The 12,942-nt window shown below is 50.5% G+C and overlaps 7 protein-coding genes across 7 annotated transcripts; 4 read left to right on the top strand and 3 right to left on the bottom strand.

Annotated features, from left to right (window-relative positions):
• Positions 1-116: 116 nt before the first annotated feature.
• On the bottom strand, positions 117-689 carry SAICODRAFT_90149 (mitochondrial fission 1 protein; the record flags this gene model as incomplete). Its single annotated transcript, XM_019171681.1, has 3 exons — positions 669-689; positions 440-616; positions 117-385 (listed from the first exon to the last, which is right to left on the bottom strand). Exons 1-3 carry the CDS (start codon positions 679-681, stop codon positions 117-119), a joined length of 459 nt encoding a protein of 152 aa, XP_019025567.1. The 5' UTR covers positions 682-689.
• Positions 690-807: 118 nt separating this feature from the next.
• Positions 808-1,688, top strand: SAICODRAFT_77904 (Spc24-domain-containing protein). Its single transcript, XM_019171088.1, has 3 exons — positions 808-983; positions 1,037-1,375; positions 1,428-1,688. The coding sequence occupies exons 1-3, from the start codon at positions 833-835 to the stop codon at positions 1,523-1,525; spliced, it is 588 nt and encodes a 195-aa protein (XP_019025568.1). The 5' UTR covers positions 808-832; the 3' UTR covers positions 1,526-1,688.
• On the bottom strand, positions 1,688-4,863 carry SAICODRAFT_54777 (DNA mismatch repair protein MutL; the record flags this gene model as incomplete). Its single annotated transcript, XM_019169318.1, has 9 exons — positions 1,688-1,965; positions 2,019-2,188; positions 2,238-3,514; positions 3,563-3,642; positions 3,691-4,052; positions 4,109-4,487; positions 4,542-4,628; positions 4,677-4,703; positions 4,764-4,863. 9 exons carry the CDS (start codon positions 4,861-4,863, stop codon positions 1,688-1,690), a joined length of 2,760 nt encoding a protein of 919 aa, XP_019025569.1.
• Positions 4,864-5,041: 178 nt separating this feature from the next.
• SAICODRAFT_90159 (LexA/Signal peptidase) lies at positions 5,042-5,764 on the top strand (the record flags this gene model as incomplete). Its single annotated transcript, XM_019171682.1, has 3 exons — positions 5,042-5,103; positions 5,166-5,410; positions 5,464-5,764. The coding sequence occupies exons 1-3, from the start codon at positions 5,095-5,097 to the stop codon at positions 5,762-5,764; spliced, it is 555 nt and encodes a 184-aa protein (XP_019025570.1). The 5' UTR covers positions 5,042-5,094.
• Positions 5,765-5,817: 53 nt separating this feature from the next.
• On the bottom strand, positions 5,818-9,273 carry SAICODRAFT_54524 (uncharacterized protein; the record flags this gene model as incomplete). Its single annotated transcript, XM_019169292.1, has 7 exons — positions 5,818-6,032; positions 6,087-6,207; positions 6,260-6,436; positions 6,485-7,186; positions 7,241-7,482; positions 7,532-7,970; positions 8,029-9,273. The coding sequence occupies 7 exons, from the start codon at positions 9,271-9,273 to the stop codon at positions 5,818-5,820; spliced, it is 3,141 nt and encodes a 1,046-aa protein (XP_019025571.1).
• A 158-nt stretch (positions 9,274-9,431) lies between these two features.
• On the top strand, positions 9,432-10,335 carry SAICODRAFT_77915 (glycolipid transfer protein; the record flags this gene model as incomplete). The annotated part of the gene is made up of 5 exons (XM_019171089.1): positions 9,432-9,611; positions 9,674-9,732; positions 9,795-9,913; positions 9,970-10,105; positions 10,169-10,335. Exons 1-5 carry the CDS (start codon positions 9,497-9,499, stop codon positions 10,331-10,333), a joined length of 594 nt encoding a protein of 197 aa, XP_019025572.1. The 5' UTR covers positions 9,432-9,496.
• A 228-nt stretch (positions 10,336-10,563) lies between these two features.
• On the top strand, positions 10,564-12,867 carry SAICODRAFT_90167 (apses-domain-containing protein; the record flags this gene model as incomplete). The annotated part of the gene is made up of 4 exons (XM_019171683.1): positions 10,564-10,630; positions 10,686-10,888; positions 10,942-12,164; positions 12,221-12,867. Exons 2-4 carry the CDS (start codon positions 10,716-10,718, stop codon positions 12,865-12,867), a joined length of 2,043 nt encoding a protein of 680 aa, XP_019025573.1. The 5' UTR covers positions 10,564-10,630; positions 10,686-10,715.
• Positions 12,868-12,942: the final 75 nt, after the last annotated feature.

A 12,942-nucleotide genomic window follows, 5' to 3' on the forward strand; every position in this document is an offset into this window, starting at 1 on the left:
GTTGGTATCTGGAATATATTTCCAAGTCGAAAACAAAAATGACAGAACTCCTATAATACCCCATAAAACGACCCGTTTACCATGTCTGCGCCTCATTGAATCCCAAGAACCTCGAATCATCTTCTTGCCTTCTTAAAGAGCGTACCCAGCAATAACCCACCCACTGCAATTGCGCCGCCAACTATAGCGATCCCCACGTATCCCTCCTTGGCTACGCGATCGTCTATCAGACTCATCAAGCTGGCAGCTTGCATATTTCTGGGCTCCTTATGCAGCAACTGCTCGTTATACCTCCTCGCCTCGACGTAGTTTCCGAGTTTGTAGTGACCAAGAGCAAGGTAGTATAGACACTCGCGTCGTCTTTCTGGAGCATCACGAAATATGTCTGTCAAGTCATTTAGACATGCGTTTTCTTTGAGGAAGAAGACTTGAAGCCTACCTGTCAATAGCCTAACACCTTCGGCCTGCTCCTCGCGTTTGGTGCTCTTTACCAAGCCCCAAGCGTAGTTGAATTTCGTTTGCACAGTTACATGGTTCGACTCAAGTTGATGATGGTATTGACGGCGAAGGACTTCGATCTCGTCCTCCTTAAGAGGTGTTTCTGCGTCTGCGGCGTCTAGAATGTTCACCGTCAGCAGACCTCGCTATGAGAAAAGCGTTCGACATACAAGGAAGCGTCATTTCCACGAAACCGACGGAGCTTGGTGGAGTACTGAGAGAGCGGAGGCGGTTACGTCGTTGCTCTGTGCTGTGGCGGGTGCAGGCGCGACCCAGGGGCGGCTCTCGATGTAAACAAACCCGCAAACAGCATCCATCGCGACCTCAACACCAAATGGAATCCCCTACAGCCCTCATTCAGCAGACTATTGCTGGCTTTCAGACCTCGTCGGACCTGTCCGCAATTGCCCGCATTCAAGATGGCTTCCGCGATATCGCAGAGTCTAGGGAAAGACGACGTGACGAGACGCGACTCGCTTTGAAAGGTATGTAGCCAGTCTTGATGGTTATACGTATCATTCTAACTTCATCATGATAGAGCTTTTGCGAGCTCTCACTCTGGAAAAATCAACATATGATTCTCTTGTAAATTCCCCCTCAAGAGAAGAACATGCCTCGTCAATGCTTGCAGCAGACAGACAGAAGTTCTCCCTCGCCAAGTCAATCAACGACGTTGAGTCTGAGCTTCAGTCTGAGGAGGCAAAGTTACAGAGACTAAAGGACGAACTTATTGCCTTGGAACAAGAAGATCCATCAGGTGATTCCTCTGCCAAAGCAGCTGCGGACAACATTGCAGTATTGAAGTTGAGGGTGTATCGCAACCTGGGTATCGACTTGGAGGAAGATGGCGCTGGAGGGTTTGCGAAAGCTCATATCCGTACGTAAACTTTCTATTTCCCGCCGGACTGGTTGCTGATGTACCTCTGCAGGCACTCTGGACAACAAAGATGTGCGTCCGCTCAATATTGAGAACAAATATGGCAAGTACTTTAGTGCCAACAATTTTTGGGACTTCCTCTCGTTATGAAATCTGCGAATCTTTCTTTTGGCGTAACTGGGATTTTGGTTAAGGAGTTTATGGGTGGGTTAGGTATGCTAATTACTGTTTACACGTACGCACAAGTCAAGCCCGTGCACGAGACGTTGGCATGATGGGTTCTTCAAATTCACAAGTGACTATTGCAATGCGTCAAGTTTGGTGTGTTCGTTTTACCAGATCCTCAGTCCAACATTCAACCCTCCCGAGGTCCAACAGTGATCGAAGAGTAGGTCGCCCATGTGGACAATTCCACGGCTGATCGAGCTCCCCCATGTGCCGAACGATCTTGGTCATAGCTTCATGAGTCAATGCCTTGCCAACCATCACGCTGCTCCGACAGGCTCGCATTGCAAACATTGCACGCGCCTTTGAGCAACGGACATCTTGAGAAGGACGCTCCTGTATCGCGTGTATCAATTCTTCCAAATCTGCGATTCACGTATTAGCTTCGCCAGACTTTCAAACTGCACGCACCACAAACCCTTGACCGTAAAAATCGTGTTTTTGCTCATGGGCAATCCGATAAGCGTGCATTTCCTGCCCGTGGATCCATTATCATCGACACCTACCTCAAACCCATTTCGTCGGATGACGTCCAGGTTCTCCGCCACGACTAGCTCTTCAATAGCCGTAAGGTCCAGTGCTTTTGGTCTATAACTTATAAGCTCATTGCCGACACAGCATGCAAAGCAATACTCACCTAACCAGCGGCTGGTGCTGTATAACTGTTTCTGCTTGCAAGCGTTCGAAATTGTACTTCTCGTCGCTCGCATGCTGATCTACAATGAATATGTCATCAACTCTATCTGCCGATGGATTGTCCTCCATTTGGGCCCTTGCCACGATAATGAAACCAAGATTGAACTGTCCGATAACGCGCATATCAGCGAAGTCGGCCTTTGTGACAGAGATGGAAAGCCGCTCTTCTGCTCCGTCTGCAGTAATATCCTCGAGTATGTCATTTCCATTGCCTGCAGCAGAAGATGGCTTTCTTCCGGTGATGACGGTAGCCCCAAGTTTCCGCTTGACATCTTCCAAGGAGGTTGATACTTCCAACGACAGCTCATGGACCGCAGCCTTTTTTGACCAAATTGCCGGTCTTTCAATGCCAAGCAAAACTTGAGCCCGATCGAAGGGCGATTCTATAGCGTCATGGTTCTCTGAACTCTGGTCGGGTTGTGACATATCACCCCCTAACAGCTCCCTTCGTTCACCACCAACAGCTACCAAGTCTGGATGCTGCTTACGATATGCCGGTTCTGCTCGCTTGTAAATGACACTTGGGGAATCAGCGAACAATGCCCCTGCTGACCTGACCTGGCTGCCCGGCGCAGAAAGAGCTGCCGCCTCAAGTTGTGCCATGCCAGCATCACAGCCCTCACTTTGCTCCGAAGCAGGTAAGATGATTTCGTCAGTAATCTCGTGTCCAACTTCTTCTGGTGCTCCGATGCAACTTTGCGCATCGTTCTCCTCGCCTCCTTCTTCTGCTTCCCCGAGCCCCGATACCTCCCCTATCACGTTAGACGACAAAAACGAGGATATGGTTGCTCGGCGCTTCGACCCGAGAAGTTCATTTGCAGCATTGTCCATATCCGGCATTGTAGACCGCGACCGCTTGACACTTGCTGCACTCAGGCCTAACGTTATTGATGATGACCGGTTACTGAATCGTCTCTTCAGATCATCAGGTTCGACGTTTACACTCAAGGTGCGACCAACGGTATCTCCACTCATGTCGTCTTTCGAAGGCTTTCGTATCACAACTGTAGGATGTGGATCCTCTCCTGAAGTTCCCTTATGCTGATAGGGATGTCGTGGATATGTATCATCGGCATGGCTGTCCTTGTCGGTACGCAACTCCTTTTGCTGTTTGCTGGGTTCAGGCACCAGCTCCGTAGACTCCTCGGCAGTATACGGTATCTGAGGCTGTCTGGCGACGTGACGGCTACATGCCTCAAAAATCTGCAAAAGGTTCAACTAAAGTCAAATTAGCATCTCAACATCGAATGTCCTTCGGGAATATACCTTGACCGTTTCGACAATAGTGTCTTCACCATGCAGAAATATGGTCCGCTTGTCTGGTGTGACGTTCACATCATATGAATCTACATGCAATCAGTATGTACAAAATTGAGACTGTATCTTTGACATACCAAAAGGGAGTCGTAGGTTCAGCACAAACACTGGGTTCTGATTCGAATTGAACACTCCGTAGATATCGTTGATGCTCCTACTAAGTTTCGACAGGCCACATGGTCTATTGTTGATGAATAACAACTGACGGTCAGAAGAGGATCTGCCTTCGCCAACGTCGGGTTTTGATATGAAACCGGAAACGTTCAAGGCGATGGGCGAATTGCTTTGATCACCAAACTTGAGACGCGATTCAAGGTCGATATCCTCGGTTGCAAACTCGACCGGCATGAGTGAAGACATCACTTTCGCGCCAAAGACATTAGTGATGTTGTCGCGCAGATGTTTCCCACCATTCGTTCTGATTTGCGAAGCTTTCTTCCTATGAAGATTGTGAGTTGAAAAGTCCGGCGCATCAATCTTTCACGGAATACTAACCCGCTCGGGGGAGTGTTTGTTACAAGAAACTTGACGCCCACAGCGGCGACGGCGTAAGCCTGTAACAATGATACAGCTTTGGTGAACTCACGCTTATGATGACGCTCGAACTCCCGGCGGCGAACAGGCAAGCTCTCGAACAATCGGTTGATTGTTACGGAAGTCCCTCGCTTACCAGAGGTGATGGATCGACATTTTAGGTGTCCGTTCTTTTCGAACTCGAGCTTTGTTGCCTTTGGTTCCTCATGCTTCTGTGAGGTTGTGATAGAGACGTCCGCAAGAGCACACAAAGAACTCAATGCCTCGCCTCGAAACCCAAAAGTGTCGACGGTAGTGAGATCTTCGAATTGACGAAGTTTGGACGTAAAATGTTTCAGAGCTAATACAAGGTCAGAGCAGTGAGTCTGGGCCGCGGGTCGTGTGTAAGGCCTACCGATACTCTCGTAGTCGTCGGCCGGTATGCCAGCTCCGTTGTCGATAACTTCGATGGAATCTAAACCAAAGTTTTTGAAGCGCACCTCTGATTGTTGTCAGCAGATACACGACACTTTACCATATAGATGCTCACCGATGTAACTTGCATTGGCATCCAAGGCTGCAGTACGAATGTCAGTATACGCACCGACGGCATACAGCTGTGGTGGCAGAGACTCACCGTTCTCGACGAGTTCCTTGACGGCATTGGTCAGATCAAGCACGACCTGACCGGAGCATAGACGGTGGACAGATGCACCATCCAGCCTTGTGAGGGACATTTGGCGACAGCTGATGGTCGACTGGTGTATTCACATGCCGCACGCTCAATGGCATTCATTCGGTTGTCCTGGGCTGCTGTTCTATGGTGGTACAGCTGTTCTGGCGGGATCCTGCGTGCGCGTTCCGCGGCTGGAGAGGATTTCGGGACTCCCCGCGTTGCAGACCCACCAGAAACGTCATGTACGGACAGTAAGTACACCGCCAGCATACAGTCGACTCTCTATAGTTGGATGGTGTTCGTACGTAGCACCAAACAACTCAGCCACTCGTAGCTGTCTTACTAATATGCTCCGCCGGTTAGACACAACGTCTCCGCCAGACGTTACTCCTCGCATCTTGGGTGCCCGTGGTCTTTTTCGTTCAGGATCACCTCTGCTGGGTATGTCCAGTCAATGGCATATCCATGCGACCAACATTCAATCCAGATACAAACCTTCTGTGGCGAGATTGGGTGATTCTTGATAAGCTAGGTTTCAGAGACTTGAAAGCCTGGTGGGCCGGGCATCCGGAGAGCTTGTTTAAAGTTGGTGATGTTGTCGTCTTGCGGTACTTTTCTTCATCAATGCAGCCAATTTAGCGTCGCTGATGTTCTCCAACAGGTCGCCTCTGGACCCAGGAAAGATACTAACCAAGCGCATTGTCGGTCTGGGTGGTGATACTGTGGTTACACGGAAACCGTATCCTAGCAGCTACGTCGAAATACCACCTGGACATGCCTGGCTAGAAGGAGACGAGCAATTTCATTCAACCGATAGCAACACTTACGGGCCAGTGTCGTTAACACTCATTGAGGCAAAGGTCAAAGGCATAATTTGGCCACGATGGTCCGGCGTATCCTCCGGAGGCAGAGAAGCAAGGGTAGACCCTCGCTTTATTCACGACACTCAGCTCAAAACATAATCATATGATGGCAAGTACACCCTCCACCAATGCTGCGTGCAGTGTGCACGAACTCAGCCTGTGATTCTTATATGTCGGTCCTCCTCGGACATCCTCTCGATTTCAAGCTGCAGCGCTGTTACCCACATATCTCGCTCCTGTCGAGATCTTGTTTTAAAGATGGTACCCTTCCCAGCTACGCCCAAGCGGCTTACCGATCTTACGCCTGAACTGAGGATTCTTGCGTTATTGTCGCCGTTTCTTGAGAGGACTTTTCTCCTTCTGCCCTCTATATATGTTTTAGCGACAACAATATTAGGTGGTATTAGCATAGAATACGTACGCCAAACAACAAATGTGAGCATCGTCTCTTCATCTTGTGACTGCCATCCATCCTTGTAGATTCTTGGCACCGCAACAGATTCGCTTTGTAGAAGACCTTGTGTCGAGGCGCCGGAATATACCTTTGAAAACGTGTTAATCAAGCATCCTGGAAGGTTAATTGCTGTCACTCACGTATGCGTCCCTCAGTCCAACACGTGCGTGAAGCTCATGATGTATATGGGCTGATTCAGATCCGCCAGAACTGCGATACACGTGATGATAGATCAGCAATTCGCCCTGTGTGATGAGGCAGAAGAATTTGTCAAAGGCGACATTCTTCCTCATCTTGCGGAAAAGCACACCGCGCATCTTTTCGACGTTAGCAGATATCCCGGAATAGCACGGACAGACTCTTACCGTGATCGCTCTGCAAGAGCTAATAGGGCAAAAGTTGTAAAGTTCAGGATTGGTGATAGATCTCGATACTTCCCATTTGTCGGCGGATTGTCCGAAAGTTCCCTCCTGATCTAGCTCGATACCAAGCAACTTGAGGTTTGATTCTCTCATTTGTTTCAGGCTTGTGAGATCTTGCGCGAGTCTTGCCTTCCAATACGTGATCAAGAGGTTCAATCGCCGTATCCACTCATTCCGGCTCTCACGGTTGTATGCCTGTAGCCGCAGCACCAAACCCTTCAGCAGCACCATCTCAAAGGTCCGATCGTCATCGAACTCTCCAACAACGCCATCTTCTCCCGTGTCATCGCTGCCATCCTCGTTAAAAGGTACGCTCTCACCGCGTCCGACATCAGCATCTACACCTGCAGGTTCTCGTCGACAACGGCGGACAAACTGCACCCTAGTAAGATCAATGTACCCATCCGCAGACTTGATCGATTGGTATAAGCGCTCTGCCTCCTGCTTTGCTGCGGCGTCGCGATGGAGAATCTCTTCACGCGAGGTTGTACGGTTGAGCCACGAGATTTCGCCATCCTTTGATGCCACGTCGTATGGTGCGATATTATAGATGAGTGGCATATCTGATAGAAGTTCATCTGGGCTCGGCGTGTTCCCGCCACTGACGAAAGCTCGTCGTCTTGTAGTTGCCTCGGGCGGCGGAGGCTATCATGACCATAGTGTTAGGGAACAGGTAACGAAGGTTGCCTCCATACGTACCGGATGTGCTCTGCCTGGTTTTGAGAAGAACATCAAGTGATCGTGGGTTGAAAAATACAGTCGCTTATAGAACATTCTTCCCAACCGCGCATGTCGGCCACGGGCTGACGAGAGCCGCACAAGAAACCCTTCAACAGGCTCTGGTTCTTCCAAGACTGCCGAGCGGCTCACGTGTACTCTCGTAGGATAGTGGGTCTTAGGACGGAGTTCGATTTGGTGAGTTCGTGCCATTGTCCATTGGCCTGCAACAAGTTATAAAGCTAATCAGGCAGGAGGACAACATGACCTTACCAATAAGACGTGCACCATTTGAGCCATGAATCCACTCAACTCTGTCATACCTCTTCCAGCATAACCCCAATTTCTCATTGGCTTTCCAGTATTTCAGAACGTCCTCCCATTCCTTCGTTTGCTCCAACAGATTCAGGCACGTGGTCGTGAGAATGTCGGGCGTAATGATTCGACCGTTGGCAGCAATGATGTTTCCCGCTTCATCAAGTGCACCAGTTGCTGCGACGGTACCCGTGTTTCCGGTTTCCGTTGCGTTGGATCGGAGCGCAACTCGAAACGATACGTCAAGGTCCGGAACGTGAATATGTGCGTATCGCGCTGGATGACTTCCCAGGCATTGCTGGATAAACCCATACCATTCGATACTGTCAGGTACAGAATTTGGTCGAAGTATATAAAATATGGTTCCGTTCTTGTAAGGGCGCCAGATACAGAGCGACTTTTGAGCAAGCAAGTCAGTAACACGATGGTATTGAGGACGCATAGGGGTTGTCTACCTTGTCCAAATGAGAATACAAATTCACACGGGCTTCGGAATCAAGCGGTATTTGCCATTCCGAATGTCGAGACGCAAAGGATTTGTCCATAGCCGGAATTACTCTGTTTTTGTGAATTTTGATGGTCGCTGTCGCACCGTTTTTGCCGCCAGCGCGCGCTACAACCAGATATTCCCTCCACTTGATGAACGTTTTCACCTCAATATTGTTTGTATGTTCATCGAAAGTGACGGGAAGCTCTCCTACAGGTGCGATGGCAATTCGCAGGAGCATCTTATCCAACTTCAGTATCTCACCCTGCTGTTTCTGTCTCCTAAACGGATTTCGAAACCGTTTCGAGATAGAGGCGATGACTTCCGATCTGTCCTCCAGTGCTGGGTTCTGGCCTGGTCCAGTTTCGAAGCGTACTAAACTTTTTTGAGATACCCCGATAGATCGATCCTTCCGAGGAGATAATAGACAGGAGCTTGGAGATTGCGTTGAGATTGTCTCGTGTGGTAGTAAAGACGTGTCCGAGCCATACGTCGGTTGCCTCTCCGTCAACACGCGCGATGAAGGCGCTGAGAGAGACAATTCGGGCCGTTCGACACTGTCAGAAAAGCGCGTAACCTTTTGCACCGTTCCGCCCTTGAGATGCGACCTCATAGCAGAGGGAAGCGTCGACTGTTTGACAGACAAGGTACGAAACTGCTGAACGTGATGTTCTGCTTCCGACGTGGCCCGATTACTATTCCATGACTGGTTGCCATCTTCATCTTGATCTGACTCGGAATCTCCGGAAACATCCGCGAATGATTCAGCGGCCGTCCTGAATGACTGGCCCGACATATTACTGGCCGTTCTTCGACCTTCTCCCGACTGAATGGGTGTAGGTAGCAGACGAGCCGGCGCTTGGTCGGATTGTTCATGTTCATCGGGGGGAATAATAGCCATGTCGTCCTCCGTTTCGCTACTTTGTCGCGGCGCCAGTGGGGAGGGATTTTGACATCCTTGACGTGAATGATACTCATGCAAACCACCTGTCTCGTCCAGCGTGAAGCTTGCTGCTTTCTTGTGATAGTTGAAAGACCCGTACCATGACTTTCGGTGGTGCTGAACCCAGCCTTTAGGTACGGGGCCGATGAATACCCGTCTCGTCGTTGCATGAAGGTGGTTCGGATGTGCGTGCTGCAAACGGCAAGCCGTCAGCGAGTCATCTGGCAGGAACTTCAAAGGATCAAATGGTTCCGGGTCGCTTCTCTCCATTGGTTTGCCGATTTTCTTCATGGACGGATCATGTAGGGGATGTATGCTGGGGTTCCTCCTTGGTCCTCTCTTCACGGAGTCGGCACTGGCGCCCGCGACGTACCGTACAAGGCACCTCCTCGTATGACGCGCGCCAACTGTAAACACCACATGCAGCTCACTGGACCCCGAGCATACAATCGATCAACAAGCATTGGAGCATTTATCTCGAACAATTGCAATCATGCCTGACTTCTTTGACAACCTGCGCCGCTCATACGTTGATGTCTCTATTGATGAGTCTGGCATCAACACCGCTGAATTTTTGGAAGCCTCCGAGGGCTTGGTCTCCATGTTCGGTATTTACAGCGTCTGCTCTTCCTTCGGCGTACGACTGATTTGACTGACTCTTCTTCATCAGACCTGATTGGCTCTGCCGCTTTCTCTGTGGTTCAGAAGGACATGACTGGTAACGTCAAGGTAACCTTGACTCTTCTCCATCGCCACCATTGGCTTCAAAGTCTTACATGATCGCCCCTTAGAAAATCAGGGATAGGCAGCTCGCCCACCCTTCGACTTCAATGACCCTAGAGAGCTTGGTCGAGAACGAAGTTAAGGAAAAGAACCGCACTGCCACCCAGGGTTTGCTGTGGTTGACTCGGTCAGTCGTCCTTGTTATTCGAGTTACGTTGACTTTACTCATGCGTGGAGATATAGCGGTCTTTCCTTTACCGCAGCAGCTCTGCGCCGTAACGTGGACAACTCTGCCGAGGAGTTGTCTACCAGCTTCACCAAGGCCTATGAGAGCACCCTGCGAAAGCACCACTCTATGCTCGTCCGTCCTGTCTTCTCGGTATGCCAACGCCCAGCCGTGCTTTTCTTCTACCTGAAGCTAACATCTACTCTTCTACTGCAGCTGGCGATGAAGGCGTGCCCTTACCGAAAAGATTTCTACGAGAAGCTCGGCAGTGACCAGGCCAAGGTGCAACAGCAATTGCAGCAGTGGCTCGGGGCATTGGAGAAGATTGTCGCGTCGCTGAACGTGTTCTACGAGAAGACGCAGTACGGCAAGGGTCTCTAAGTGTAGCAGCAGCGTACCTCCTGTATGTAAGATGATCGAGTTCCTTCCACGTCATGTACCCACCCATATACACAGATGCGCAGTGCCCCTGCCGACGCGTCTCCCTGGCCGCGCGCGCGTACGGTATATAGCGGTAGACGACAGAGCGCGCCGCCGTGAGCAGACGAGCACCAGCGACCGATGGACCGGAACACCCCGTCACGAGCAATGTCCGCGACCCCTGCTGTCGCCACTCCTCCGCCGCCGTCTGCCGCTGCCGCTGCTGCTCCGCCAGCTGCGCACGCCGAGATCTGCACCGTTCGTACTCCGCATGTCGGGATCATGAGTTGTAGCTGATATCGTATTGCAATAGGCCTCCTACTCTGGCGTGCCCGTTTTTGAGATGATGTGCAGAGATGTTGCCTGTATGAGAAGAGCTGCAGATTCCTACCTCAATGCCACCCAGATTCTCAAGGTAGCCGGGATTGAGAAGGGCCAAAGAACAAAGTTACTCGGGGAGATGACCGTCGAACACGAAAAGGTTCAGGGTGGTGCGGGAAAGTTTCAAGGGACCTGGTATGTTCTCGCGCGAGATTTTGTCGTCGCATCATCTGACCTCTTCTTCTTAGGGTTAACTTTGAGGATGGAAAGAAGCTCGCTCACAAATTTGGGGTAGAGCATGTTCTGCGACCCTTGTTTGAATTTGATATCAGCGCTATCGGCGTCGCAGAATCGACGCCTACCAAGGAACAACTTCGCAAGAGGCAAAATCTGCAAATGAAGAAAGGGAATGCAGCGCCTACGCCTCTGAAGCGTAGCGACTCGAATATTACTTCGGCATCTCTAGGGTCTCCGGCGCCCATTACATTTGGGAGACCACCCTCCGCACCTGTGTACACGAGGTCATCTACGGAAAAGGCGACTTCCATCAAGCATAGCGGCGTTGCATCGTCTGCTGAACCGTCGGCTCCTCGCCTGAATGGACATGGTCCTGACCTCGGGCACCTTTCTCAAGGAGATCATGATCGTGCGCCCAAGCGCCGCAGGACCTCTCCTGTTCATGAAAACCTCCCAGCATCTGATCGTCCGGAAGAATCTGTGGAGCCCGCACCACTTGCACCGCTTGCACCTGCGATGGCTCGCCATTATGAAAGGTCCAAGGAGCTGCTGACCGGTATTTTCCTGAACGGTGATACCAACCATATACCTCCTATCTTATCCGAGCCGACCTTAGAAGATCTCGACATTGATGTTCCTATTGACGAGCTCGGTCACACGGCTTTGCACTGGGCATCCGCATTGGCTAGGATGCCCATTGTGCAAGGTCTCATTGGGAGGGGAGCAAATCCCTGTCGAGTCAATGATGCTGGTGAAACTGCGTTGATTCGTGCCGTCCTCGTAACAAATAACTTGGACCAGGCAACTTTTCCGGTCTTGCTGAATGTCTTGCAATCCTCCATCGGTCTTTCCGATATACAGGGACGCAACGTGTTGCATCATGTAGCGCTCACCGCCGGTATCAAAGGTCGCAGTGCCGCGAGCAGGTATTATCTGGAATGCATCATGGAATGGATTGTTCGCCAGGGCCAGATAACCAAGTTTGTCAAGGAAGTCGTATCGGCCAGAGACAAGAATGGCGACACGCCATTGAATATTGCCGCTCGGATCGGCAACAAAGGGTTAGTTCAACAACTGCTAGATGTTGGCGCAGACCCGAACATTGCGAATAGAGCTGGGTTGCGCGCTGCGGATTTCGGAATTGGGTCCATGTTGCCTGATCCGCTGATCACACCTTGTCTTCCGCCCATGGTATCGGCTTTTGTCGCGCAAGAAAGCAAGAGCATCCGCGATTGTACGTCTTCCAATGCATTCCTTCAAAGAATTTTACTAACGGTGTTGTCTTTCTAGCAATGATCTCAATGATGGACGGACTAGACGGAGAATTTAATCGAGAAGTTCACGCGAAACACGCTGAATGGGAGGCTGTCAATACACGATTGCGAGCTGCAACTCGGCAGCTGGCTGATCTTCGCCGGTGTCTCGAGAACACTCATGAGCATGCAAAGCAACTTGTTGACAGTCAACAGCGATGTCGAAATTTGGCTCGCGCCGTCGAAGATCACGAGGAACCTCCTCTTCCATCCTTGAATGGGACGTACCAGAGGGACGACAAGCCGAGTCAGCTTAACGGGGGTGTTGTTGCTATTGACGCCGATGCGCCGTTTATAATCCCTGCGAATGCCATGGGTAATCCTTCGGCACCGTACTTGCCGTCAAAAAGCATTATCCGTGCCCGCATAGCAGCCTACAAACGGAACAGGGATTATCTTCTTGCCCAGTCGTCAATGCTGCAAGGCAGAAGCTCCGTACTGGAGCGGAAGTACAAGCAGGTTATTGCATATAGCACGGGTATGGATCTTGAATCCGTTGATGCCTTATTGGAGCATCTCTTGCAGGCAGTGGAAAGCGACGGGAGAGGTGGTCCGGACCAAGATGGCTTCATGAACCGAGTTGCTGGATTTCTCAAGCAAGTGGAGGGCCAAAATAGTCCTTGATTTATATAGATTTCAATATTGATTGATGATAATAATATCATTCAACTCCTTATTCCAGCGTTCTGAATGTAGGTT

This window comes from Saitoella complicata, assembly GCF_001661265.1.
Source record: "Saitoella complicata NRRL Y-17804 unplaced genomic scaffold SAICOscaffold_6, whole genome shotgun sequence".
Classification (NCBI taxonomy): Eukaryota; Fungi; Ascomycota; class Saitoellomycetes; order Saitoellales; family Saitoellaceae; genus Saitoella; species Saitoella complicata.

Coding starts and splice junctions, on each gene's coding strand:
- SAICODRAFT_77904 (XM_019171088.1), top strand. CDS start 833: ATGGAATCCCCTACAGCCCTCATTCAGCAGACTATTGCTGGCTTTCAG. Junction 984..1,036: donor GACGCGACTCGCTTTGAAAG/GTATGTAGCCAG, acceptor TCATCATGATAG/AGCTTTTGCGAGCTCTCACT. Junction 1,376..1,427: donor GTTTGCGAAAGCTCATATCC/GTACGTAAACTT, acceptor GTACCTCTGCAG/GCACTCTGGACAACAAAGAT.